The sequence below is a fragment of the Microdochium trichocladiopsis genome (genome assembly GCF_020744255.1).
Source record: "Microdochium trichocladiopsis strain MPI-CAGE-CH-0230 chromosome Unknown B0I36scaffold_4, whole genome shotgun sequence".
Lineage (NCBI taxonomy): Eukaryota > Fungi > Ascomycota > Sordariomycetes > Xylariales > Microdochiaceae > Microdochium > Microdochium trichocladiopsis.
The window spans coordinates 1,303,989-1,330,340 of record NW_025763547.1 but is presented as its reverse complement, the minus strand read 5'-3'; the positions used below and the strand labels follow the sequence as shown (position 1 = coordinate 1,330,340).

Below are 26,352 nucleotides of genomic sequence, written 5' to 3'. Positions count from 1 at the left end.
ACAAACTGACTGAAATTCGCTTGGGTGGGTTGTCTGGCACTGCGCCGTTGAGACGACCCGGGCCTTGGGAATTTTTGTTTGGAGATCGCACGATAAGCAGGGCCTCTGGCTTATCGAAAGTGGGTCTTTCGAGCTTCCCGCATGCGACTGTCCTGCGCTTTGCTGGTTCCAGGCCCGAGATCCACCCTGGCTTTAACTTGGCTTCCATCCACAGCTAAACACCAAGCCTGATCGTCTGGAAAGGCAGCTTGGGCTACTACGGAGTCTGTCTCATCGCTTACGGTGTGACCAAACAGGGGCCCAAGATCTGAATACCTCATCACCGGACTGCATGTGCCCATCGACGCTGCTTATCTTCTATGGGTTGGCAAAGGTCATTTGACAGTCCAGCATGACCTCCCAAGGGCGAAATCCCGGATAACAAGTCAACGTCGCGAAACCACCCCTCAGCCATGGGTAGACTCGGTCCCCTCACCTCGCAGGCATTGGTAAGAATCCGCTTTGGGACCTCAAAGTTCTCCAGCATGCTAAGCATTTTGCAGGGCCGTTCTCCATACGATGATGTCGTAGAGGGTAATGGAGAGCCAACGCCTGGTGAGCCAGAGAAGCAATACGATGAAAGAGGCCGCGTAGTCAATCCGCAGACGAAACAGATCATCAAGGATGTCATCCGTGCTCACAATGAAGTGATGCTCGTTATTGGTGTTGCTGAACCAGAGAATGACAGCGCCACGCAGGCACAGCTGGCCATCGCGCGAGACCACCAAATGTACGAGACCGAGACTGGCAAGACGCTGCTGAACTTGGGCAGATCTCTTGGTATTCTTGGTATCTGGGGTGTCCACGGGGCTCGGCAGCGCATATTGGTACAAACAGCACCCATGGTACGTGGCCAGTTGTGGAATCTTACTAACTTGCAGACAGCTATACAAACGCTATGCAGATGTTCCCTTTCATGATCTTTACCGGGCGGAACGGGAGAACCACTCTCGACTACAGCTCTATTTGGCCGGTGTTCCATCTTTCATTTCGATGCAAGTGCTTAGGTGGTGCTCGCTATCTCTTCCTGCAATCAACGAGCGACGCAGGTGAGCATTCCGTGTATGCGACTGGCAATCATCACGAATGCTAATCCGTTGTAAAAGCCTACGGGCCGCTATGGCATATCTCCGATTCCACTTCCATGTCTTTCTCACCATGCAACGTCTAGACTTGATACCCTCTTCGCAATTGCTACCTGGACTTCGTTTCTTCGTCCCTTTCAGCGAGTCTTCGCCTTTTGCCGCACCTCCATCTCCCGCGGATCTCAGCATCGCTAGTCTATCGTCATGGCTCGGCAAGCTTGCGGTCAATCTGGCGCCGTATGCAGCCTTTTACCTGTGCGGCCGAGTATGGAATTTTCTGCACATTCAACTGTGGCCTCACATTCTGCGGGCGCTGCCTCGGCCGACGCAGCCCGAACTTCAAGCTCATCGCGGCCTGATGCAAGCCAATGCCATGAATTCCACCTGGCAATCAATACCCGAGTCCCCCACGCTTGGTGCAGGGGACCGCGAAATCCGCCACGCGCAGACTCCAGACGCTGATGTGCCAACCCTAATGGCCCTCGATGGGCAGCAGCTGTCTGGAGACGACGACACCGGAGCACTTCCCGTACAGGCTATCAGGCGGCAGAGCACATTTTCCAGCCGAGGGGGTGGTGGCATAATGATGGAGGACTACGGCTCCGACGAGGAGGACTCGGAGATGGTCAACCCGACGCTAATCAGCTTCGACGTGGACACGAGCGACACTGCAGAGCCTCCGGCAGGCGTATGGTCCGCGGAGCTGCGTCCCAGCTTCGCCGGCGACGCACGCGGACAGGATCAAGGCCTGCCGCCGCCAACGTATCTCGTCAATGCGCTCACCCGACTCCCTTCAATCCTGGCAGCCGACATCCTGAGCAATTTCGCCGCATACCTGCTCTGCACACCCATGGACGCCTTGGCGTTGCGAAGCGTCGCTCATGCGTTCGCCGCGAAGCGCGGCATCCCGACGCACCACATGCTTGCCGGCCCGTGGACCTCGACAGTGTCTATGCGGGGCGTGGTGAATATTGTCGGGCTGGAACTCCTGCGGCTCATCATCTCCGGCGAGGTTTGGGCTGTGGCGACAGTCGTGTCGCAGTGGCTACATGTCTCTGAGGAGGAATGGAAGGACATCCATCATGCTGACGCGGCGGCGGGTGCGCAGGTCATGGACGATGATGATGCGCTTCTGGATGCGTGAACGCGAGAGGACAATATGATTGAGATGGCGCCTCACATACTGCAGAACATGTGTACCACGATGACCGAGGCATAAGATCGCGTCTGTACAAAGTTATTTACGTAAAACAAATGTATTTGTACATCATCAAGTCATTCAGCAACGCAACATTGGAAAAAGGCGAAAGGAGAAAGCGGGCGAGGTATCCCGGATACCGAGTGAGGCAATCGCGACGGTTGAACTTCGCTTCTGTTTCATTCATTTTCCCCTCTCGTTGAATTTGCAACAGAGCGGGCTTTCGTGTGACTGACGACTACTGAGCGAAGAGGATGAAAGCACATTGAACACGACTTGACTTTGAGCTCCTCCGTCACGTCGTGGTCCGTTCCGTATGTCCAAAGTGTTTTTTTTAACCCGGCGGGTCCTTGTCATACAGCCGTGGCTGGCGTGCCCTGGGACTCGCTCCGTGCTCTGAAACCATCATACACACCAAACCTTTGCCTCTATGCCCAAATCCTCCTTTTCTCTCCTCCTCGGATCGAGTTATTCCCCCAAGAAGTCCTATCTTTTTTTCCCACTCCCTCACCCGGGTCAATTTCTCCACGAAAGGGACTACCCACACCTTTCAACCAACCAGAATGCATGTATAACACCGCTTGAGGACAAGGAAGACAACCCCTCCCCCGGCCGGTAACAACCAACGGGGAAGCAGGGAAGAGGGTCGTGATGCGCTCGAAAATATGCTAACGGAGGCCCACACCAAATTGCTCGGCGAGGCCCCGTGCATGACACTTCGGGAACGCTCCATGTTCTTGGCAACACCAAATTAAGCACTAGTCTACGAGTCCACCAACGATTGCTGCTGTTCAGGTCAAGTGAGCAGCGGCAGCACGATTCCGACGCGGGATATGGATCAGGTTAGGCTGCATAGCGTAGGCACTGCCACGATGATGGGTCCTTGCGATTTGGGAAGTTTGCGTTGCGTGTATTGTGCGTGGCATGCGTAGCGTCATCTGGATGCGCGGTCCCAAGTGCCGGAGAAGGTGCCGGTGCCTGAACGTTTGCCATCCTTGGATCGCGAGAACACGCGAGCCCAATCCTGGGACATGTGGATCGGGTGTTTTAGGATGTTGCCTGCAGCTTCGCTTACGTACGATGAGGCACGGATTCTGTGGCTTTTTTTTCTCTCTCTTTCTGCGAGGAGGCCCGTACAGATCACGAGCGAGTGAGAGACTGCCTCGACCGCTATGGTTTGGATTCAGGACCAGGGGTTTTGGTGACCTTGAGGGCGGCTGCAGGACCAGCTGAAGGTGGGCCAGTGGAGTTATCTGTTGTTGGTGGCTTTCAAGAAGACTTTGGCGATCCGTTGTTGCGCTAAGCTGCAACGGCTCACGACCACAGCGGTGGCTCTTGTCGTTAGTCCGTGGTTTCTCGAGAGCGGACTTTCAGACAGAGCCTGAACCTCGGCGGCGACGCCTTCTCTCATCAAACACAATCGCGCTGGATGGCCGCTCTCTGTACATAAAGCAAGACTGGCTGTCAACCACGACGCCGCCTTATGTGTGCATACACCGTATGGATGTGTCAGGATGAAGACTCTTGCTGGTTGCAGGGGGGCTAGCAGGGCTCCCCTTCCCCAGTCTTGGCTTGTGTCTAGCTCCGACCGGTATTCCGAAGTGCTGCAGTGCCAAAGCCGAGCGCGCGAGCGAGCCGAGGGCAACGCTCGCCTGCCTCGCCTGCCCACACCCCTTCATGCCGTAATGGGCAAGATTGAAAAAGAGCGCGTGCCGACAGGACAGACTGCCGCATTCTGCACGTTGCTTGTGGTATTAGTGGAACGACGAAAGAGATGCCGCAGCAGTGAAGCCAATGACCTGTTGCAAAGATTCGACAGTCTCGGCCCACAGAGATTTCGGCATTTGTCCGACCTTCATTGTCGTGGTAGCTGCGGAAAGTGTCCGATGTCTGGAAGCCCCCGGGTCTGCACAGGAAAGAATGCCGGAGCCGCTTGGCCGACAGGGGGATGGGCAAGAAAAAACCTGAGCTCGCAGCGACCGCGCGGAGCACAGCGCCTTCTCCACACGTTCTTCCCCGTGTAAAAGTATATCCCCACCTCTGCCTCTAGGCAGGCGGAGGAGTGGCCCTAGTGAACGACATCTTGGGTGGACGCACACATGGCTGTGTTTCGAGACCTGTCTGCCAATGGCGGTGTAGTGCATCAATTCTTGCAAGGAAGCCTAGTGCTTTGCTCGTCTCGTTGCTGCTCGATCGTGATTCGTATCAGGTGCGGATTGGCCAAGCAGGCATGGTTGCGTTGTTGGTGATTCTGAGTGGAACGGGCAAACGGATCCCGGAATATCGGTACCCGGATATGCGAGCGAAGCCGCAGGCGTGTGACTAATCCTACCCACCAGCCTCTCCTGCAATTGTCGGCCAGTCTTTCGTGTGGTGTCAAGGTGAGCAAGTGCTCTCGCCTTCACCCCCTCGCGAGGAGACCAATACGGGCTGACATATTATCATAGCGTCAGCCAAGCACCAAGGTCTCCAGAAACTGAAGTTCCAAGCCAGCTTGGACGGTCACCAGGGGTCTGGTCATGGTACGGGATCTAGATCTTTCTCCGCCATTAGAGCTAACGAACGGGCTGCGAGAGGCGCCACCGCACCCAGAAAGTCTGCCCATCCACGGCGAGCATGGATGCCCAAGGCGCCAGTAGCGATAAGATCGAGGCGCAGAGGGGAGCCACGACTGCTACTGCAGCTGTTGATGAAGCAGCCCACGGCAATCTATCGATTGCGATATGCAGTGCCGGATCATTTTCGTAGCACGTCGTCTACGGTGCTCTGGAAATAAACGAGCCTCCTTTCTCAGCCTTGCGCATGATGGCGTCGTATCAGCAGCGCAACCTTGGCACACTCGTCCACATGTCAAGGATCACCCTGAACGGGCAGCTGTCGATCTCGACGAGGACACGTGGGTACAGGTACCTGGGTGATACCCATTGCCGATGCGTCTCCTCAGGCGGTCCTGCACGACGGCATGCACTACTAATAAAACTCGCCGGGCGCGTAGCTTTCAAAGTTGGTGAGCCAAGGCAAGAACAGAAACAGTCAGCTGTGAAAACATTTTCCTCTCGTGCGAGCACGGCTCCATTCGTCCGCAGAATGGATGGTGTTGTGCGGGGAAGCACATCCATAAGTTGGGGTCTTGGAGAAGGAGGGGTAGATGGCTTGGGGTGGTGCTAAACTTGCTAAACGTGTTAAGCCTGGCAATGACTCGACCATGCGTCACCTAGAATTCAATCTTTGCTAATTGCGGTCATCCAGGCCTGTGGCCTGAGTTGCAGACTGTTACACCATTTCTCAAGGGCTGGCTGTATTGGAAAACCTCGCCTTCTTCCGTCTCTGGGGGTTGCATCGCAGCGATAACGGATTCAGCCGACAGTCGACAGAACTCGCCTCCCAGCTGTAGGCCGCAGCGATTGGAATGCTGAGGTTGCGTGATTGTTACAAAAGAGCGCGTGTGGTTTGGCGCATGCTGCCGGGATTTCCCGCACGGGACGACGCTCATTACAAGCTCTTGCGAAGCCATACGCCTTTTCCAGGGGTCTCTCGAACGGGGCTTAGATTGTGCTCAAATCATGTCGAAAACCCCTAAAGTGTATGATGACCGCATGCACATGCGATATTGTCAATCCATCCTCGGACTGGGTGCGCACTGGACACACCGAGGTTGAGTCAGCTGTGGACTATCATCCGCTCTGAGTCGAGAAAAAGGAAATGTCTGGTCTGGACGTCCGTAAAGGCTGTTCCCAGTTTATATACTCTGTAATGCTCGAGTCTGAGAGAGGCTTCCTCAAGCTGGGGGGGCGAACGGAAACAGTTGCCATTCCTGTGGAATGAGTGTCGCAGATCATGCGTGGCGCTTGGAGCTTCAAAATGCGGTCGTCCCTTTCTCGGACGGTGCCCGATGTGGTCGCCGTCCCGTGCCGGGATGTTGTGCTTGCCGGAACCCACCAGCGAACCTGTTCAGAGGCCCGTTCGCGAGTGCTGACAACCCCCTGTCCTTACGCCTGTCAATCACTCTCATCCGAACCTTTCTCCGTCTCCTGCCTCGATTCGACCTCGGCCCGCTGCCCCTCACGATGAGGCACAGAACCTCCGTGGATGTTCATGATGGAGACCGAATTTGCACATGCGCGTTGCCTTGATGCCATTGCCGGTTTTGCCCTCTCAAAGATGCACATCAGCCAGCAAACGAGCCCGGGTCATGTTGTCGGGAAGGCACCATTCCTCTTTGGCTGGTTCGAGATCCCGCGGGACAGATAGCAAAGTCGCGTGCAGCCGTTTTGCTCACAGAGGTGGTGAACGGTGTATACCGCTCGACATGACAACGCTCGCGTGCTGATTGAGCCCTGTAACCATGACATCCTGGACAAGTTACCGCAGAACAGTTATTACGTCGTAGTCTGCAGGGCTGCATAGAGGTGTGGCTGGTGTTGACGAAATCAGCGGGGCCTGTGTGTATGCGTGACACTGTCTTGCTCGGGGGGAGCTGCGTTTTCCTACATGCTCGACTGGCAGAACAAGCCGACGGGTCTGCCTGCCGGAGCACATGGGTGGCCGGCAGAAGGGTGGACTTGATGTTTGTGTTGCTCACGATGGCTTGGAAGCCGTGTCTTGCGATAGGGCAGCACACAAGGAGCGCCGCGGGAGGCAGTGGATGTGAAAACTGGAGATCACCCGCATTTCATTTGCAGCCATGGGGCTCCGCCATGCCACGAGACCGGAGAAGGAATTGCGCGTGCCCAGGGGCGCCGCGCCGGTGTGGACGAAGGTGGATGAGGGTGTGTGTCCTGGTCAGTCCTGAAGTCTCCAGGTTGCCTGGGATCCCCGTGGCAGCGCCCCTCCAGAAAACCCAGCGCTCTCCACACTTGCAACTCCTGAGCAGCTGGACGCCTCGAGGCAGTCACGATCGCAGCGGCGCCTCCACTAGCTCGCCTGCTGTGGAGACCCCGGGGGGCGTGGCCCCAGCCCACTCTCCGTCTGTGGAGAAGAGACCCAGAAGCGAACGCTCTTCACCAGGTGAAGCGTGGCGGCTCTGGCCCCAACCCGTGTCTTATAAGTCTTCACGTTTCCTCCCCACCATCCCCGCCCCCAGGACCCCGTCCTGTGCTTGTCAAGTTCGTGTGATTCAGGTTCGGTGTGGCATTTCCATCTTTTCTTCAAGTCTCTCAGGCGTGGTATCAAACGAATTCCTCGTCGTGTTCTTAGTTCTGGTGCCTTACAATACTTCAGTCGAATCCAATCAGATGCCTTGCACGATCACGAGCACTCCTTGACCATCACACGCCAACATCTTGCCATTCGGACAGCCCAAGGATTTCTCTGACGAAGGAGCTCACCATTGAAAAGGCGTTTTCGATATCTCCCACTATCATACATCGCCTTCCGGCAAGACGCCACCACGTGCAAAGCACACAGCAGGCCACCGGCCTAGTCATTCCGAACGACAGCATGGATTCTCCTACATTAGCAGCCGCAAGCGAGATTCGGATCCAAAAGGCTCTTTCAACATCCAGCATGGATTCAAGTCAGCATTCTGATGCCGAGGGCAAAGCCTCCTCGCCAGAGCCTTCTTCGTCGAAAAAGCGAGCCGTCTCCCCGGACCCCAGCGGTGCAGCAAAAGCCACGAAAAGGCGTGCTGCAAGAGCATGTGTTTCGTGCAGAGCCAGAAAGGCAAGTTGACAGCGGAATTTCCTGTGGAGGCACTGCCTTTCCAGTGCCGCGTCGACGATATCGCGGCAACCTCATCACTAACTGCTGCCAATAATAGGTTCGTTGCGACGTCGTCGAAGGCGCGCCTTGCGGCAACTGCAGATGGGATAACGTTGAATGCGTGGTACAAGAAAGCCGTCGCAGAAAGTGAGTATCTCCAGCTCTGGCATGGTGCTCACGCGAGCAGGCACTTCGCGCTACATCTCTGCAAAACCGACCTGGAGGCGAGCATCAGACACACAAACTGGCAATTGTGGCCATGTGCGTCACTGGTGTGCCGCTCTGAGCCGCCATCAGCCTCGTGCCCTGCATTACCCGGTCTCGTGAACGTAGGTCTTGCTGACCCCTGTCATCAATTTCCGTCATGCAGGAAGAACATTTTCGACTCGAAGGCGTCCGGGAGTGCCAATGGCACTGCCCCTCAAAGTGCCGAGGTACAGCAACAACAGCCACCACTCAAGGCCAAGGCACCAGTCAACAGCAGCGTCAGCATCACACCGCTGCGCCGAGCCAGCACTGTCTCACAGATCTCGTCCAACAATGCTCAGACGATCGGCAGCAGTCACAATGACGCGGGCCTGCCAGCAGGGGCTGACACGCGCCTCCCACAAGCGCTCCGTAAGTGGCTCCTGGGGCCGATCGGCCAAGACCACCACCCCACATCGCATTCACATGTCAAACCCCTTTCCCCTCGTGCTCGCTACGACATTGTCTGGCACAAACATCTCTGCCGCTAAGCCCCTTGGACTCACGGTGAAGGTCACTGACACGTGCCTACAGACCAGCAAAGTGCCATGCCGCTCGATCCAGTCATGTTGGCCAGACTCCAGGCCGCGGGCAACCAGGGCACCAAGTACCCCAGCATCTGGCCAAACCTGCGCACCGCCAGCCAAGCTTCGATTCCAGCGTTATCCAGCGAAAGCAGAGCGGCGCAGTTTGGCAGCCGCTTTGAGACAAGTAATCATTCGCCGTTCCTGGCTCCTTTTATCCGGCCGCTTCCAAGCAAGATTGTCCCCGAGGATGTCGCATATCTGCAGACCAAAGGGGCCTTGACCTTGCCCGCAGCTCCGCTGCAGAATGCTCTGCTGCAGGCTTACATCGAGTATGTACATCCGTACATGCCCTTACTCGAAATTCGGGATTTTTTGAGTGTCATCAACTCGTCCGATGGCATGTCGGGACAAACCAGTCTGCTGCTATACCAAGCTGTGATGTTTGCTGCCACAGCCTACGTTGACGTCAAGTGGCTCCACGGCGCTGGATATCCAAGTCGTAAGGCAGCTCGAAAGTCATACTTCAACAAGACCAGGGTACGTATCGAACGGTGCTGCATCAAGTTAGGGAAATGGCTGACCGTTTTGAACAGCTGCTGTACGATTTTGATTACGAGAGCGATCGTCTCATCCTAGTGCAGTCTTTGTTGCTCATGACGTACTGGTACGAAACTCCGGATGACCAGAAAGATACGTGGCATTGGATGGGCGTAGCTATATCACTTGCCCACACCATTGGACTCCACCGCAATCCGGCACGAACCAGCATGCCAGTTCACAAGCAAAAACTATGGAAGCGGATATGGTGGTCATGCTTTATGCGTGACCGCCTGGTCGCTCTCGGCATGCGCAGACCCACTCGGATCAAAGACGAAGACTTTGATGTGCCGATGCTCGAAGTATCCGACTTTGAGATCGCGACACTACCCGACGAGATCGAAATCATTGGTCCGGAGTGCTGCATGGTCCGCGACACTGCGATTCAGCAAGAGCTTGCATTGATGTGTATCGCCAAGGCGAAGCTGTGCCTCTGCGTCAGTCATATGCTGCGCGCACAGTATTCGGTCCTCATTCGCGATACGACCAAGCCGGAAAACACGACAAATAGCACGATGATGCTGTTTCCAAACAAACAGCTCAACAGCTTTGAGAAAGTCAATGCTTGCGATGCGGAGCTCATGGCCTGGCAACAATCGCTACCCGCTTGCTGCCAGTACCAACCTTTGACGCCGGCTGATTTGCAAAACGGGCGGGCGACAATTGCGGTGCAGCGTAATCTGCTGCACATGGTTTTCTACACGACGATCTCGGCACTCCACAGACCGCAATTCCTTCCGTCATCACCTCATCAGGTACCTCAGGTCTCGATACAGATGCAAGACTTCTCTCGCATGCGGGTCCGTGATGCCGCCATGCACATCACCCGCATGGTGGCAGAGCTTCACAGCCTCCGCCTTGAGAAGTTCCTCCCCACGACGGGCGTCACGGTCATTCTCCCGGCTTTGATCATCCATCTGTTGGACATGAAGAGTCCTGTTCCACAGGCTCGCGATGCTGCGACGAGGGGATTCCGCAAGTGCATGAGGGTCATGGAGAAGCTCCGCGACATCTACGCAGCCGCCGACTATGCTGTGGCTTTCCTTGATGCCGCTCTGCGCAAAGCTCAGGTTGAGACCATGGCCCTCGCCAGGGCAAACCAAGGCGTGGCGACGCACAATATCGCCGATCTGAAAACGCTTCGACCACAGTTTACGGTGCCACCACCCACAGCAATGGACGATGTCACAACGCCACCACCGGAATCCCAGCAGGCGTTTGTTGTTGAGAATAGTAGCCACGTTCAAGACTTCGCCAGTCCAGTCATGCTCCAGCAGCATCAGCAGCAGCAGTTCGTTCCACCAGCTGATCTCATGGCACCGGCTCACGAAGGTGTCTCGCCACCTCACTCGGATAAGGACATGCTTACTCCCAGTGCGAGTGGCTCGTCTGACGAGAACGAGGCACCGCTGGACATCGACATGGACTTTGATGCCATGGACAACCAGGACGAGTTCGACTGGAATGCACTTACGGGCACCAACATCGATTTCGACCAGTGGCTGCACTATCCCCAGGCCGATGGTAAAGATGCCATGGCCGTAGGCACGATGAGCATGGCTGACGCGGATGGCCCAACGAGCTTCCTTGGGATGCTTGATGCGCCGGAAACGACAGCTTAACGATGGTCTCCTACTTTGCTGGCAGGCTTGATTTGGTTTCTCTTTCTTTTTGGCACTTGGTCAACTCGTAACGAAGTTATGATTACTTTTTGGGGTCTTACGAACCCTGGGCGGCGTTCACTGGGTGAGGGAAAAGCACTTTTGACTTTAGTATTTTGTCCATCACTACCCGTTTGATTCTATACAAGTTCGATGAGATACCCCAGAGCTCGGTTTTCAATTCAACATCAGAAGTCGATTAATTAGAGACTACAGTCCTTGCGGACGCGCGCGCCACGATTATAGTTAGGGTCAGGAGACATGAGAAAAATGGACGTTTTACACCGGACCTAGGCCTGCGAGTCATCCGCCAATGTGCACCGTCTCCGGAGTAGTCCAGCAGTCTGCTTACAAAGGACGTGTGCTTTTTTGTCTTTGTTTACCATGGCAAAAGGGCATAATACCTGCTCGCTGACCCGTCGTCCCCCCAAATGTCCCCAACCATGTGGTGACGGCGCTCGACGGCCGCGCGCGCTGTGTCCAGTGCTAGCGTGGTGCGGGCCTTCCCCGGACCGGCCGCCTGGACCAATAGATCAGTCACTAACCAGGTCGTCATTGGGAGCCCGCGGAAGGCTCGAGGGCAACTGAGAAGGTTCAGCGGGTGGTGAGGACTTGGACTAAGAGAGCTCGCAGCGCCAATTGAGTTTGGCCGGCGCTGGATTTCAGTCCATAATAGGCTGTGATGGTGCGCAGCCTGGGGGCGAGGAGAAGACGAGACTATTGATCACTGGGGCTGCGATCGCGTGTTCCGGGGGTGACGACGGACAGGCCGGGAGGGAGTTGCGGCTCGGCGAGTGGTGCTCGTTGCTGAGGATACAGCGTGCTACAGAACAGTCATCGAGGCCGGGGACCCTGAGGCTGGACATGGGTGTGTCGACGAGGGATGGAGATTGTTTTGGCCCGCGAGCCTGGGCTTGCCTTGGAAATTTCGAGAACAGGCTAGGATGCTGGGGGAAGCCGGCCGCTGTCGAGCATCAAAGTCACCCGGTGTCAATCTTTTTTTTTTTTTTTTGATGGATGATAATATGTCTACGTACTAAGGTTCGCTGCAAGTGATTACTCTACGTCTGGATGCGACCTCTCTGACGAGCCTCGACCGCGCTTGGGCGTCGATCTATGTGAAACAGACGAGATCTGGTTGGCGCTTCATTGGGGTCCCAAGCGCTGCAATGTTTCATGCAGTACTGCACGCCGCACGTCAGTGGCCTGCAGTCGAAACACGTCAAGATGGCCGAGAATGGCCTCAAGTGACCCCTCGAATCCCCGGGCGTGGAAACGAGCGGCGGCCGTTGACATTCCATGGTGTTGGCTTGATGATGACCCCCTGGGTCCATCGATGTGGTCGCACACCTGGCAGTAATTAACACAAGATACGGGAGCGGGTCCCCCCGTCCGTCGATCCCTGTCCCTGCCGCGCGAGCCTCAGCTCGAGCTGCCAAATCTGCCTCAAGCCTCGAGCATCTGTGGTTGATTCCCTTTTCCCTGTCTGCCTCCCGTCCTTTCCTCCTCTCTGTGTTTGCGGACCAGAAACACGGCTCGGCTGACTGCACGCGTTGCGCATTCTTTGCCAGTTTCGCCACGTAAGCGTGGTGAGACAAGCAAGGCCACACAATCTGCCAAGTGTGCACCTTGAGCCCAGGCAGCCCGAGCGAGCGCCTGGAGCTCCAGCATTCCCCACCCGCGAAGCGCCGCCCTCAACCCGCGTCCTCCTCGAGCGCAATCAACCGCTTTTCTGGAATTCCCGTCCACTCACCTCACTCGCTTGACAGCGATCCCCTCCTCTTCGCATCAAATCAGAACGGCCAACCTCGTGTATCGCGATCGCCAGCCCCACATCCACACCGGTTCGGTCAAGTCTGCTGCCATCGCACGCTCTCGCTCTTTTCTCTCGACACATCGTCTGTTGGCTGTCTTGCTCGCTCGTGGTCCTTATCCCCCTGCTTGCGAGTACGCCACAATCCCAAGCTGCTGGAAATCTGCCTTCATACCCGTCCACAAAAGAGACAACGACAGCTGCTTTTCGCGTCCCTTGGCTTCAAGGCTCTTTCCAAGGCTTTATCTCAACGCATCTCGCGAGGAAGGAGCTTAGACCGCAAGCCTGCTTCCCGACAGGAGCACCTCTCGCTAGGGCTTGCTTCATACTCCATACATCGGATCTCGGTCGTTCACGCAAGGACCATGGCGGCCCAGCTCATTTAGATCGTCACCGACCGCAAGAAACGCCATAAGCGCACCCAAGGCAGAGCACTCGGCCAGACGCGAGACATGCACTCTTCATGAACCGGCGTTCCGAGCACCAGCTCGACAATACTAACATTTAGTTCCAAGCCATGGCCGACATCCACCGCTCCATCACGCCTTCGGGCGTCACCACCATACGAGCACCGCGCCACCTCCGAACCGCTTCCAGATCTCCGACGCGCAACCACAGCTACAGCGACGACACTGACGACCTCCTCTATTCGCTCAAGCCGTTCTGTGTCATCGAGTCGCTGCGCACTCCCATCGGAGCGCTGAAGACATGCCTGGACGAAGCCTCCTCCTCCGAGCAGGCGTTTGCAATGAGGGCAGCGGTGGCCTCCAAACATATTCACGATTGGTACGAGGAGCTTTGCGACTGGCCGTGGCCACGGGAGGGTGGCAGTGCAGGATTTGAGCCTCCCAGATCGGCACGTCGTGTGTCGGTCAATGGGAGCAATGCATCTGGCGAGGACACCAAGGATACGGTAGCGGCAGACGATGAATGGCGCGGCAGTATCGCTTCAGAGGATGTGCTTCGGTACCAGAGCCGCGTTGACAAGATCATCGAGGAGATGGAGGCCATGGATATCGACGAGATGAAGGCGACAGTCCTCCACACCCACATCTTGCCGCTTTCACGGCCCGGCACACCCTACTCGGACACTGGGCGGTCTATGACCTCGGCCCTGTCATATGTCAAGATGGAAGATCTGACAGCGGTCATCACTGCGATCATTTTATATTGTCTGCCGATTCTTTCAAGGCTGAGGAAGCTGATGAATGCGTGGAGCGTACGGCTTTCAGTACTCGACAAAATACCAGAATTGCTCCTGTCGTTGGAGGATGTCGAAGCAGCCCTCAAAGCCGGTTGGGACGTCGTCACACCCCCGTCCAGCTCTGGGGGGGACGAGCCCGTGTCGCGACTGTCTCGTGGCACATTTGACATCATGCGCCAGACATTGGAACCCAAGGTTACCAAGGTGTGCAAGCTGATGGATTTCATGCTTGACTCGTTGGAGGCCACGCCGGATACCGTGCCTGACACCTGGATAGATCGCGTCGATAAGGTCGAGCGGAGCTGGAGGCAGTGGGTGATGGCTGGCGAGCACCGGGTCAATGGTGGTACCTGGACAAAGGCCTCCAGGCCAGCGGCCTTGTTATCTCCACGAGCATCCAACTTGACCATTCAAGTCCATGCACCCAGTCCTGTTAGAGATCAAATGATGGAGGAGGAGGAGGAGGAGTTCTCGTCGTCTCCTCCACTGCCATTTGACCACTCCTCGATAGTTGATGACTCGCCCACGAGCTCACAGGAGGAAGAGGAGGAGGGTGGTGTTGAGCTAGAGCGTCCTCCTACCACGATCGGGAGCCCGATCAAACTTCCCAAGCGCAACACCCAGGTGGTAAAGCCTGGCAGTGCACTCTCGAAGCCTACACGAGCAATCCCTAACAAATCGGCTACACGAGAAAAAGCGCAGAGACAAGTCGATGGAGCCAGCGAGCCAAGGCGAAAGATACAACCCAACAAGGAATCACGAACTAAGGGTTCAAAAGTTCAGATGCTTATGAGAAAGTTCAGCGAAGAGAACCTCCCTAAGGTTCCGCAGCTCAAGGAGTCACGTGCAAACAACAACATCATCCTATCCGAGGTCAATCGCAACATAGTCAGGGCGGCACCCCCGGAATCCGAAAAGGAGCCTGTTGGAGCGCAAAGAACCGTGCACGAAGAAAACGAAGACGAGTGGGACAGTTCGGAACAAGAGAGCCCTACCTTGGATGGTTCCTTCATGGAGCCATCAATTCTCGAAACAGTAGAGGAGGAAGACACACATTCAGAACCCGATCTGCCACGATTCCCGCGAAGGATGGCCAGCAGCATCTCTGTCGCCTCAACCGTCGTCCACGACACATCCCGTTTGACAGAGCTCGATGCCAGCGATTCATTCCGCGAGGATTCGATGGAACCCGAGCTGCCGCCACTGCCGGATCCGGATCAGCCCTTCTCTAGTGACGCCGTCAGCCCACCCAGTTCTCCGCCATTGAGATATCAACCGAGAACCACCTCGGTCTCTTTTGAGGAGATGCCTCGGGTCTTCCCTATCAGGGAGCTTGGGCCGCCTTTGACTCTAGAGAACTTGAATTCATCTGCCGTTTTTGATCCTGACGCATCGTTTGACTACGAGGCTCAAATGGGGAGCCACAGCCGTATGAGCATGGTCAGCATGACGAGCGAAGAAGATCACTTGCATCAACAGATCAAAGAGGTGTTGCAGAACATCCCTGCTAAGATCAAGCTCTCTAGAACTTTCAAGCCTCCCATTAACCTGAATCCGCCCGACTTCCAGGTTCCTGGTAAGGCCAGGCCTCGGACATCAGAACCTTTCCGGCGAAGTGGCTCTGCCATGTCCTCACGGGCCGGCACTCCGTCATCCTACTCGCGCAGCGGCACACCGTCATTCATGCTTGCACCAGTCAGGGAACCGCGGCAGCGCCCGAAGAGCAGCCAAGAGATCAAGACATATCATCTCTCAAGATCCACAGGCGAGGCGCCCATCAAGCTCTTCATCCGATGTGTCGGAGAGAATGGGGAGAGAGTCATGGTTCGCGTGGGTGGTGGGTGGTCTGACCTGGGAGAGTATCTGAAGGAGTATGCCGCGCACCACGGGCGCAAGTCCAAAGGTGAAGGCAAGGTCGAGGTGCGAGACTCGCCGCAGCCCGGCAGCACCTCTCGCATTGGGTCTAGCCCCTCCAGTCGACCGGCCTCAGCCTTGGAGACACCTTCGACGCCGCTGGCGGTCCGCAAAACCAGGAGAAGCGTGGGCGAGCACGATGCACGACGACCTCTGCGGACCCCAATCTCGAGACAGGGCACCAAGTCGCCGTCGCCGGACTTTGAGTCGTCGAGGATGTCGATGCGGAGCGACTTTGACGAGGAGAGCAGCTCGCTGGGCCTCGCTGGGCCCAAGCCCGCCAGAAAGGAGATGAGCGACGAGAGCCGAGCCTGGGTCGAGAGCGTCAAGGAGAAGGTGCGACTTGTTAGCGGCGAGCGCATCCCCACCCAACGTTCCCACAGCGGGAGCTTTGGCACAATCGACAAGGTTGGAGGCACGACCAGGCTGTTCCGGAAGAAGTAGGGGAGGCTCTTTCGCAAGTAAAGCGCTTGTTTCAAAGCTGTACTGGGATGTGCATTGTTCTGTGGGGGAGAGCACCACTACGGGATGTGGTCGCGCGCAATCATGACAACGGAGTGATTGGGTCACACATTTTATTTCCTTTTCTTTGTGGTTTTGTTTTGCTGTTCGGGAATGGCTGGAAATACCCCCTCACACACGCAGACATGCGGCGGCGCATTTGCAAAGATAACATGCATAGCGGCGGCCTCGCACGGCCTTGCTCTTTTATTTTTTTATTTTTCCTTGTGTCTTTGGTACCTGTTACAGGTCAGAGTAGTAGTACCTCCTTTTTTTATGGGTGGGACGAGCATCACCAGCAAGCAGGCTCATGTGCTTAGCCAATATTTCCTGAGATGAAAAAAAGAGCATGCATGGTCTTCACGTCCCAGTGTCATCGAATCTGCTGCTTTGCTCGCCTGTGTCCGCCTTTACAAATCGGGGACGACCAAAAAAAGCTTTGCACAATTCTCTGACCATCACATCAGACAAGAGTGTGTAACACGACAAGAAAACAAAAGAAGTCCGAACGGGCCCAAAACACACACACACACCATCCACACCATCGTGTTTAGACAGATGCGACTGGCGTGGCCGCGAGAGGGTCGTCGACGCCAGAAGAACAAAACAAAAAAGCGCGCCCGATGTCAAGAAACCCCCGCAGCACCTATAAATACAACGCCAACAATGGGTGTAGTCTGGTTTCGCATGATGCGGGTTCGTCGTCTGAGAGTTGGGTGACTGCGGGAATGGCTAGGCACCCTGGCTTGGGACTGGGAGGAGCAGTCAGTCAACACGTCTGGCGTCACAGCCAAGACGGATCGCCAGGCGCCCATTGTGTGGTGTTGGAACCACTTGACACAAGCCTCTCACACGAACGCACGAAACGAGCATCGGTGGCAGGGTTGCGCCTGTGGGGTACCTGGGTAGAGCCTCACCTTGTTGCGCCGAAACGGCCGTGGCCCCACCTTGGTGCGATGCGGAACCCTGCAGGATCGTGGAGCATGTGCATGGTTGTGTGTTTTGTGGTTATTGCGTGCCTAGGCAGGAGGGGCCGGGTGGGAATAAGCTTATTCCGGGGCTCGCTGTTGGGATCGTCTCGAGTGTGTCGCGATTCTGACGGTTTTTGGCTATTGCGAGGTCGTCGTTCGATAGTCGGGCATGGTGTGGAGCGGCTCGCAGACGTTGCGCGTCCATGTTTCATGTCCGGGCTAGAGGCGGCCGGAAATGGACTCGTCGCAGCCTCGATTGTTGAATGGATGACGTTTAGACGAGACGAGTACCAAGCCTGCATCCCAATCTCCTGAGTCCATACTTAAAAGGAGAGACAAAGTCAATTTGTTTTCGGTACGGATTGTCCTAGGCAACCCATCTTCCCATCCACCCACTAAATAACAGGCTGGTCCTTGTTTCGCTGCTGGTCAGTTGACGACGTATCATCCACTTACACCTGATAATACGCCCACCGTGATAATACTCGACTACCGACAAAATGGCGTTCAAGGCCCTTACTCTCCTGTCGGCGGCTGCGTCCATGGCGCTCGCGTTGACGCCGCCAGGGTTCGTGCCGGCCTCGCAAAACAGCCTCTTGGTTGCCTTTGGCAATGAACTGGGCACTGACGGAGCGGAACTGCAGCAGTCAGGTGAGTCTCAGCTACTGGAAGAAAGGCGAAGTCTGAGGCCGGCCAATGTGACTGACGGTTTCTCGACACCACAACTACAGTGACCCGCACTCAGCCGCAGATTGGGACACTGAGCAAGTTGGACGGCACGTCGTTCGCCGTGTTCATGATTGATCTCGACATCCCCACCGCCAATCCCCCGGCCACAGACACGCTGCTGCACTGGGCGCAGACGGGGTTGGCGCAAAGTGCGTCGCCGTCCAACCTGGGTGGAACGAACGCGTTCCTGCTGACGGCGGCGGCTGGCGAGGCGGCGCTGGTGCCGTACTTTGGACCCAACCCGCCGGCCAAGGTGCCCCTGACGCACCGCTACACGCAGATTCTGGTGGACACGACGGGGGCGAGTGCGGCGAACCTGGCCAAGCTGCAGCAAGCCGTCAAGGCCAAGCAGAAGGGCTTCGACGTGGCGAGCGCACTTCAGGCGGCAGGACTCTCGGACAAGGTGGTGGCTGGCAACTTCTTCCGCGTCACCAACCAGCAGTCGGCACCTTTTGGATCTGGCAACTCGACGGCGAACCCGAAGCCGAGCAATGCGCAGGGGACGGGCGGGACGGGCGGTGGGCCGAAGCCCACGACAGTACCCATCGCGGGGGCTGCTCACGCGCAGGCGAGTCTGATGGCCCTGGGACTGGGAGTCGTGGCTGCGGCATGCTGGACATTGTAAGATAGCACGCGATGTTGGAAAAGAGCACACAGCCTGTCATCCCGAGCTCGCAAAGCGGAATTGTGAATGTAGCCGTCGCGGCCGGAGCGGTGACCCGGGCCTGCGCCGTAGACATTTGGGGGTTTCGTCGTCTAATATTGAGGCCGTGACAGCTGTTTGTCGTTGAGCCATTGTGTTTATTTGTGGGGTCTGGCGAGGGAGGGGTTCCTTTTGGAGTCGCCTCGGAGAATCGGAAAAGGCGTCGAGGATGAGCCGTGATGGCCCAGATGGTTTCTCGTAGTCATGGCTGGCGGCAAGGTTCGCGGGCCCTGGCCTCCAGAGCCCAAAAGGGCAAGAGCGGGTGGAGGGCTGCGCCTGCCTCGATGCTTGGCCTGCAGCGCCCGCGCTGCCGTGCGTCGTCCCATCGCGCCCTCCCCGCATTCCGCGTCCTTGGCCGGCAATGCAGCAGTAATAGTTAGTCACATTGCACACTTGCACACACACACATATACACGCTCACACCCACCAGGAAAAGCCTGCTGCTACACATAGGACCTGCACACTACAGCATTCTCAGCTCGGAGTCTCTCATCCTAGACGACAGGCCGAGTACCTAGGAGCAACCGCTCCAGCCTGAGCGCAGAGTGACGAGATCGAGCTGTCCACTGCGGGGAGCCCCCACTTCAGTTGCCGTGCGGGGCCGGACGCGGCGGCAGCGGGACAGCGGGGCACCCTGCGATCCCGAGCCATCCCCGAGCAGCGCCGGGGCAGGCCGAACGGAACGCAGTGGATGGCGGCATTGCATTTGCTTTGCACTGCGACAGCCACGGGGATTCTGCGCGCCAATGGGCGTTGCAGCGCCTGCAGGCAACGCAATGCGGATGATGCGGGTGCGATGAGATGGGCCGGGCAGGAAGGCGCTCACACCAGCCGCGCGGGTGCTCGCTCCTTCCCGTCCGCAGCACCGTCAGTCTCACTCCGGCACCGCTTCCCCTCACTTGCTTGGCCTCACTGGCCACGTCCGTCAGTCAGTCCTTCGGTCCGGCTGGCTGTGGGAGTACCGTATGTACCATAATGTAGTCTCTGCTTTGAATTTAAAGGCCCCCCGCGACAACGTCTCCCTCTGCTCGTCCTCCTCTCTCGACCTCTCCTCCTCATCTCACAACCACCACTCATCTCTCTTCGCTGCCGCTGCTTCACCCGGCACAGACACCACCAGACTCCTCTTCTACAAAGACTTTCAAAATGGTAATGAGAACCCTCTCTTCCTCCCTCGCCCGCTCGGCGCCCAGGTCCGGGCTTCGCGGTGTGTCCCCCGTGGCCGCTGCTGCCCGTGCCCTCCATTCTTCCTCAGTTTCTCCCTCTTCATCCTCCTCATTCAAAGCTGCCTCCGCCCTCCGCGCCACCACAGCTGCCCGGCCCTCCGCTCTCCGCTCACCGACCATGCGCCTCACCGGCCCCTCTGCGACTCGCATGCTGACTACGCAACGTGAAAAGGTCAAAGTTCTCCTCGTCCTCTACGACGGCGGCAAGCACGCCGAGCAGGTATGTGTCAACGAAACCCCTCCCATTTCCTGTCTGCGACTCCTGATACTAATCTCACACTCAACAGGTCCCGGAGCTGCTGGGCACAACAGAAAACGAGCTGGGCATCCGCAAGTGGCTCGAGGACCAGGGCCACACACTCGTTACCACTTCCGACAAGGAGGGCGAGAACTCAAAATTCGACCAGGAGCTCGTCGATGCAGAGGTCATCATCACAACCCCGTACGTTTCCTCGCTTCTGAAACTGCATTACATCACCACCCAGCCCACTGACAGACAGGCCACAGCTTCCACCCTGGCTACCTCACCGCAGAGCGCCTCGCCAAGGCCAATAACCTCAAGCTCGCCATCACCGCAGGCATCGGCTCTGACCATGTCGACCTCAACGCTGCCAACAAGACCAACGGCGGTGTGACCGTCGCAGAGGTGACTGGCTCCAACGTCGTCTCCGTAGCCGAGCACGTCGTCATGACCATCCTCGTCCTCGTCCGCAACTTCGTCCCGGCCCACGAGATGATCGAGGCTGGCGAGTGGGACGTCGCTGGAGTCGCCAAGAACGAGTACGACCTCGAGGGCAAGGTTGTCGGCACCGTCGCTGTTGGCCGCATCGGCGAGCGCGTCCTGCGCCGCCTCAAGCCTTTCGACTGCAAGGAGCTCCTCTACTTTGACTACCAACCCCTGAGCGCCGAGGTCGAGAAGGAGATTGGCTGCCGCCGTGTCGAGAATCTCGAGGAGATGCTCGCCCAGTGCGACGTCGTCACCATCAACTGCCCGCTCCACGAGAAGACCCGCGGGATGTTCAACAAGGAGCTCATCTCCAAGATGAAGCCCGGTACGTTCCAAGAACCCGTGGTCGTTCGATGGATCGGCGAAATGTCGCAGTGCTAACAAACATCAATAGGCTCATGGCTCGTCAACACTGCTCGTGGTGCCATCGTCGTCAAGGAGGACGTTGCCGAGGCTCTCAAATCTGGCCACCTCCGCGGATACGGTGGTGATGTGTGGTTCCCTCAACCCGCCCCCCGCGAGCACCCTCTGCGGACCGCCAAGAACCCCTTCGGCGGCGGCAACGCCATGGTCCCCCACATGTCGGGAACTTCTCTCGATGCCCAGAAGCGGTACGCGGACGGCACCAAGGCTATTCTCGACAGCTACCTTTCCGGACGTCACGACTACCGCCCTGAGGATCTGATCGTCAAGGATGGTGACTACGTCACTCGCGCCTACGGCCAGCGGACGAAGGCCGCTGCTCCCCCCTCATAATCTGGGTGGTGAAGCTGCGAGGTGTTGGGATGTTGTGCAGAGTTGACACACTTGAGACTTTTATGTTTTTTTGTACGGGACTTTTAGCATTGTTTGAGGGATTCACCCAGTACATGGCATGGGGCAGAGGGCTTAGGGACTTCCTTGATAATCTTTGAAATGGATTTAAAAGACATGAAAAAAAAGTAGTAAATTATCATCCTCAGCGCAGAATCCGTGTCGGTCCAAGTGGCCTAGTTACCAATCCCAAGGCCGGCAGTCGGGGGCCCTCCCGAGCCGACCGCCAATGTCTTGAGTTTCCGCAAGCGAAACCCAATTCTCCATTTCCAGGGTTGAGCTACAGTATCAGTACCCTTCCTGTTCTGCTGCTGCTGCTGCTGCAGGATTGGGTCGGACCACCACCATGTGTGTGACAAAGTGCGGGGAAGCTTGGAGCTTGGGGGAAGAGAGCTCGGAGAGCTCCGTGACTTTGACGTATAGCTCTCCCCCCCCAACCTACCTAGCTTGATGAATTGGAGAGCCAGTCGTGTGCCATTTGCCCTTGTTAGGCTTTTTGCGGCGTCATGGACTTCTTGGGGGAAGGGGGGGGGGGGCGGTTGCGGGGCGTAGCTCAATGGGAGAATGATAACATGGTGACGCACTGGGAACCACAGCGACGATGACGGCGCGGCTGTCGGGGCTGGTCCTGTGCCGCGCGGGCACTGGGCCAGTCACATGAGTGACATGATGTTGGTGTGTGTGTGTTGTGTAGAGAAGAGTGAGGGAGGGAGGGAGGTGGACCGGACCGCGCGGTGCCGCCGCCCAGTCCAGGCCGTGGGACTGTTTTAGACTTTCTACGGTATCTATCTTCGGGACCCGGGAGTGCCCTGCTGGTATGGGGGGCTTTTCGATCGAGTATGGTTGTATGACGAAGGGGGGAGCGTATATAACCTGGTGTCCAGTCTCCTTTGAACTAAGCCATAGCCCTCTCCTTTTCACTGTGAAGAAATCCACAACCACACCAACACCTGCAAAACGTCACAATCAGAAAGAAAAGCCTATCACAACAACCTCTTCTTATAAAAAGTCGGAATTCATCGAAAAGGGAAAAATGGCCTGCTCGTGCAACTCGTCCGGCGGAGCGTGCTCGTGCGCGAGCGCCGGGTCGTGCAAGTGCGAGAAGGACTGCCAGTGCACAAACTGCCCGGTACGTGTACTCTCTTTCTATCTCATTCCATGTCACTTTGTGTTTTTTTTTGTCTTTTCGCCGCCGTCGTCATCGTCGTCGGTGTCGTCCCCTCCCCACCCGCCTCGTCCTTCTCTCTTCAGCCTTGTTCGACTGTCCGTCGTTGTATTTCCCGGTTAGACATGCCCAGAGAAGGGACTGTGGGCTGACATTTATTTCGTTCTTTAAGAAGAAGGACTAATCGCCAAACGCGCGCCCGCACACGACCCTCTTCGGCTTTCAGATGCGGCAGACTTCGTGGAAAAAAGGAGAGCAGCAATAGGAATCGTGGATCGAGGTATGAAACTTTGAGTAGAGAAGAGAGACGACTCTGTGAAGTGTGATGATGACGACGGAGGTGTGCAACCGACGATGAAAGTGTTGCCGAGAGAGAAAATCGAGGACGTCGTACGTGTGACGATGACAAACTGATGATTGATGGGGAAAGCTGTTCTCCTTCTTCTGCTTCTCTCCCATTTTTTCCCCCCTAAAAAAAAAAAAAAAAAAAAAAAAAAACGCTGGACTTTTGGGGAACTGCAACAGAAACTCCACCGAAAGGGATGAAAAGAAAAAAAGAAAACCAAAAAAGGGTATGGAGGACGATGGTTATATGGTCTTCCCGGGCATCATGCTGTCTGTCCACCTACACGCACAGATACAACTTCCGGGGAAGGGACAATGACCAACAGCGAAAGGTCACAGATTGACACACAACCTCGCTTGATGTTACACGGTAGTTGTAGATAATAATAAACTCACGACACTCCTTTGAAACCCGGCCCCTTAGTGTTCGTGGTATACTTGGGTTGTTACGACTATGTGACCTGCCGCCCTTTCTCTCCACGGTCCATGCTCTCTCTCACCCGGAAACGCCAAGTTGTTCAAAAAACACTCAACACTAGCATTTTCTAATAAAGGCTACCGAATAAAATACCATTTGCCCACAAACACAGCTTTCCAGAGTCTATTATGGTCTGGTCCTGCCAACCACAAGAAATATAACAAATGGTGTAAAAGGGGTTATAAAGCGGAGGGGGGTATCATTATTCCACGAGGTTCCCATGGTTACAGCCCGCTGACGAGCAGTCCACTTCGCACTTTGTGCTGGTTCTTCACCTCCCCACGACCTTTCCACTTCCCCGGCCGTCTCTATTCCCGCATGAGACATCTCATACCTGCCTCGAGTATCGCCTCGACTGGCGCCCCCATCTACACCCATTCCCCTGAACCAAGATAATCCGTGTGTGGTCCCTCAAATTGGTGTAAAAGGAACCGCATGTCATCGCTCCTCGGGCGCGCACATGGTTCTATATAAAAAGCCGTCATGACTGCTACTTCTCACCCCCTAAGTCTTTTCCTCATCTCAGCCCTGGCGTCACCACCTCCCCCACCAGCACCACCAACAATGGCACCCCCCGTGCCGTCGTCGTCGTCAGCAGCAGCAGCGCCCCTCTCCATCATCCCAGGCGTCCCCCGCCGTCTAGCCTCGACGTCCTGCACCCCGTCCATGCCACGCGTCGATGCCGAGCTCAGACCTTCTTCACCACCAACACCACCACCACCATCACCGTGCTTCTTCTCTATATCATCCAGACTCCCGCCCACAGACTCCATGACATGCGGCGCGGCGGTCGGCCCATCAAGCACGCCCAGTTCCTCGGGAGAAAAGAAATGGGGCAGCACCAGGACACGCACGGGGATGAGCATGAAGATGATGACGGGGAAGCCGACGGCGGCCACGGTCTGGGTCACCGCAAAAGTGGCGCCGAACCCGAGCAGCTCGATGGCGACAAACGCCCAGACGGCGGCGCGGCGCTCGACCCCGTGGAGCGGGTCTGCCGAGGACGTCATCGACCTCTCCCGCACGAGGAACAGGAGCTTCGCGGTGATGCCGTTGGCCTCGAGGGCCTGGTACCCCATGATGAAGAAGAGGCCCGCGAGGACGGCCTGCGGGATCAGGTGCAGGACGACGAGCAAGGGCGGGGACATTGTCACGAGCGTGAGCAAGCCCTGAGCCAGGTTGGAGAGGCGCTGCTCCACGACGTGGGTGCGCTTGAAGTAGTGCTTTCGCTTGCCGTCCGCGTCCTCCTCGGTCACCGGCACGGTGACGCACAGCGACTCGGTGTGGAACGGGGCCTGGGGGATCAGACCGTTCGGGAACGGGAGGCCCAAGATGCCGGCAACGCCAGTCGTCAGGCCCAACAGGAAAATGTCCCAGTGGAAGCCAGCGGGCTTGACCAGGGGGAACTCAGTGCCCTGGGCCATCAAAGATGACACTATGGAGAGTTTCAGACGGATCAGCCTGGGAAATCCAGGTCTAGATGGGGCCTAGAGGACTCACCGTTGTGGTCAAACCAGAATAGAATCGTCAGCAGCAGGGCAAAGGGAATCGCAAGGAAAACGTCGCCCACGGGGATATTCCACAGATCGACAAGCCACTGGCGACCAGATGTAGGCAAGAATGACGTGCTGGTGGGCAACCTCTCGAGCTCTACGCTGTTCATGCGCCCAAAGTGGACAAACCCCGTGAAGAAGATGACGGTGAGAGGGGTGCCGTAGTCCTTGAGGAACACGCGGACGGGATGTGTGAACAAGGTGCTGGCGCCGAGGGCACCGCAGGTGTAAGCCAGCATGAAGACAAGGAGGGCGACCATGACGGAGAGGTATAGCGGCGCATCCTCAGGGAAGCGCTCGAGGACCTGGATGCCCTTCTGCAGGTAGATGAAGGCGACGTAGAACCCGAAAATGTCGCAGGGGAAGCGGGTCACGTAGCGCAGCCAGTTGCAGCTGTTTGTAACGGCGAGGATCCAGTGGAATACGAGTGCCCAGATGCCAATCCAGCCCATGAAGGCAATATAGTTGGTGCCTGTCGGAACCATGATGTCGTAGACGGTGCTGTTCGAAGACAACAATTAGATGGCCACACAGACCTGAAAGGGACACAACGATGAAAACATACTAGTTGAAGACGGTAATGGGGCCAGTCACGCCCGCGATGGTGATCGGCTGACATGCGAGTAGCGAGAAGACGATGGCACCGAGCACGGAGGCGAGGAGGACCTCGTTGACGCCATACTGCATGCCGGTCTTGGTGAACATGTCTAGAGAGAAGGCCAGCGCAGGCATGATGCTGTTTTTTGGGACGTTGTCAGCTGCGTGGCATACAATGAAATGCGTTTTGTCTTTGATAACTTGGCACAGGCAGCGCTACTGACTTTGCAAAGTACATGTACACGGTGGCCGGGACGACGCGATAGTCCCAGGCATCTCGCCAGTCGCTGGCGTAGTAGGGGCCGCGGCGGCGGATGTCGTTGATGATGCCCCTGAAGAGATGGATCTTCCACCAACGGTCGGAGCCGGTGCGGTCGCCAGCGCCTGAAAGCGCCATGGCGGGCGGTTATTGCAATTGTAACGCGAAGTCGACCTCCCTAGTTTGATGGTGGATGTCGAGGTCGGCAAACAAGAAATGATGGGTGCGGGCTACTACGTCGAAGGAATCATCGTTGACCGCCGAGCTGTGATGGCATGGACGGCACCAAAGGCGCAGTACG

The 26,352-nt window shown here is 56.7% G+C and overlaps 6 protein-coding genes across 6 annotated transcripts; 5 read left to right on the top strand and 1 right to left on the bottom strand.

Annotated features, from left to right (window-relative positions):
- The first annotated feature begins 208 nt into the window (after window positions 1–208).
- B0I36DRAFT_320440 (uncharacterized protein) lies at window positions 209–2,417 on the top strand. The gene is made up of 4 exons (XM_046153554.1): window positions 209–488; window positions 543–866; window positions 925–1,088; window positions 1,146–2,417. The coding sequence occupies exons 1-4, from the start codon at window positions 453–455 to the stop codon at window positions 2,266–2,268; spliced, it is 1,647 nt and encodes a 548-aa protein (XP_046013786.1). The 5' UTR covers window positions 209–452; the 3' UTR covers window positions 2,269–2,417.
- Window positions 2,418–7,674: 5,257 nt separating this feature from the next.
- On the top strand, window positions 7,675–11,226 carry B0I36DRAFT_102941 (fungal-specific transcription factor domain-containing protein). Its single transcript, XM_046147745.1, has 5 exons — window positions 7,675–7,983; window positions 8,081–8,169; window positions 8,393–8,640; window positions 8,803–9,332; window positions 9,389–11,226. The coding sequence occupies exons 1-5, from the start codon at window positions 7,762–7,764 to the stop codon at window positions 11,012–11,014; spliced, it is 2,715 nt and encodes a 904-aa protein (XP_046013785.1). The 5' UTR covers window positions 7,675–7,761; the 3' UTR covers window positions 11,015–11,226.
- A 3,322-nt stretch (window positions 11,227–14,548) lies between these two features.
- Window positions 14,549–16,921, top strand: B0I36DRAFT_320431 (uncharacterized protein). Its single transcript, XM_046153553.1, has one exon. It carries the CDS (start codon window positions 14,854–14,856, stop codon window positions 16,426–16,428), a length of 1,575 nt encoding a protein of 524 aa, XP_046013784.1. The 5' UTR covers window positions 14,549–14,853; the 3' UTR covers window positions 16,429–16,921.
- Window positions 16,922–17,956: 1,035 nt separating this feature from the next.
- Window positions 17,957–18,810, top strand: B0I36DRAFT_361689 (phosphatidylethanolamine-binding protein; the record flags this gene model as incomplete). Its single annotated transcript, XM_046158522.1, has 2 exons — window positions 17,957–18,107; window positions 18,188–18,810. The coding sequence occupies 2 exons, from the start codon at window positions 17,957–17,959 to the stop codon at window positions 18,808–18,810; spliced, it is 774 nt and encodes a 257-aa protein (XP_046013783.1).
- Window positions 18,811–19,674: 864 nt separating this feature from the next.
- Window positions 19,675–21,805, top strand: B0I36DRAFT_320426 (formate dehydrogenase). The gene is made up of 5 exons (XM_046153552.1): window positions 19,675–20,037; window positions 20,287–20,334; window positions 20,402–20,556; window positions 20,622–21,166; window positions 21,236–21,805. The coding sequence occupies exons 1-5, from the start codon at window positions 20,035–20,037 to the stop codon at window positions 21,595–21,597; spliced, it is 1,113 nt and encodes a 370-aa protein (XP_046013782.1). The 5' UTR covers window positions 19,675–20,034; the 3' UTR covers window positions 21,598–21,805.
- A 2,334-nt stretch (window positions 21,806–24,139) lies between these two features.
- Window positions 24,140–26,189, bottom strand: B0I36DRAFT_361687 (HCO3 transporter family-domain-containing protein; the record flags this gene model as incomplete). Its single annotated transcript, XM_046158521.1, has 4 exons — window positions 24,140–25,077; window positions 25,143–25,696; window positions 25,761–25,931; window positions 26,017–26,189. The coding sequence occupies 4 exons, from the start codon at window positions 26,187–26,189 to the stop codon at window positions 24,140–24,142; spliced, it is 1,836 nt and encodes a 611-aa protein (XP_046013781.1).
- Between the last annotated feature and the right edge of the window lie 163 nt (window positions 26,190–26,352).

Bases quoted from the DNA above. Each gene is read 5' to 3' on its own strand.
- B0I36DRAFT_320440 (XM_046153554.1), top strand. From the start codon at position 453: ATGGGTAGACTCGGTCCCCTCACCTCGCAGGCATTG. The intron at 489-542 runs GTAAGAATCCGC...AGCATTTTGCAG, and splicing joins CCCTCACCTCGCAGGCATTG to GGCCGTTCTCCATACGATGA. The intron at 867-924 runs GTACAAACAGCA...ACTTGCAGACAG, and splicing joins GGGCTCGGCAGCGCATATTG to CTATACAAACGCTATGCAGA.
- B0I36DRAFT_320431 (XM_046153553.1), top strand. From the start codon at position 14,854: ATGCTTATGAGAAAGTTCAGCGAAGAGAACCTCCCTAAGGTTCCGCAG.
- B0I36DRAFT_102941 (XM_046147745.1), top strand. From the start codon at position 7,762: ATGGATTCTCCTACATTAGCAGCCGCAAGCGAGATTCGGATCCAAAAG. The intron at 7,984-8,080 runs GCAAGTTGACAG...TGCCAATAATAG, and splicing joins TTTCGTGCAGAGCCAGAAAG to GTTCGTTGCGACGTCGTCGA. The intron at 8,641-8,802 runs GTAAGTGGCTCC...ACGTGCCTACAG, and splicing joins GCGCCTCCCACAAGCGCTCC to ACCAGCAAAGTGCCATGCCG.
- B0I36DRAFT_320426 (XM_046153552.1), top strand. The intron at 20,557-20,621 runs GTACGTTTCCTC...GACAGGCCACAG, and splicing joins GAGGTCATCATCACAACCCC to CTTCCACCCTGGCTACCTCA. The intron at 21,167-21,235 runs GTACGTTCCAAG...AAACATCAATAG, and splicing joins CATCTCCAAGATGAAGCCCG to GCTCATGGCTCGTCAACACT.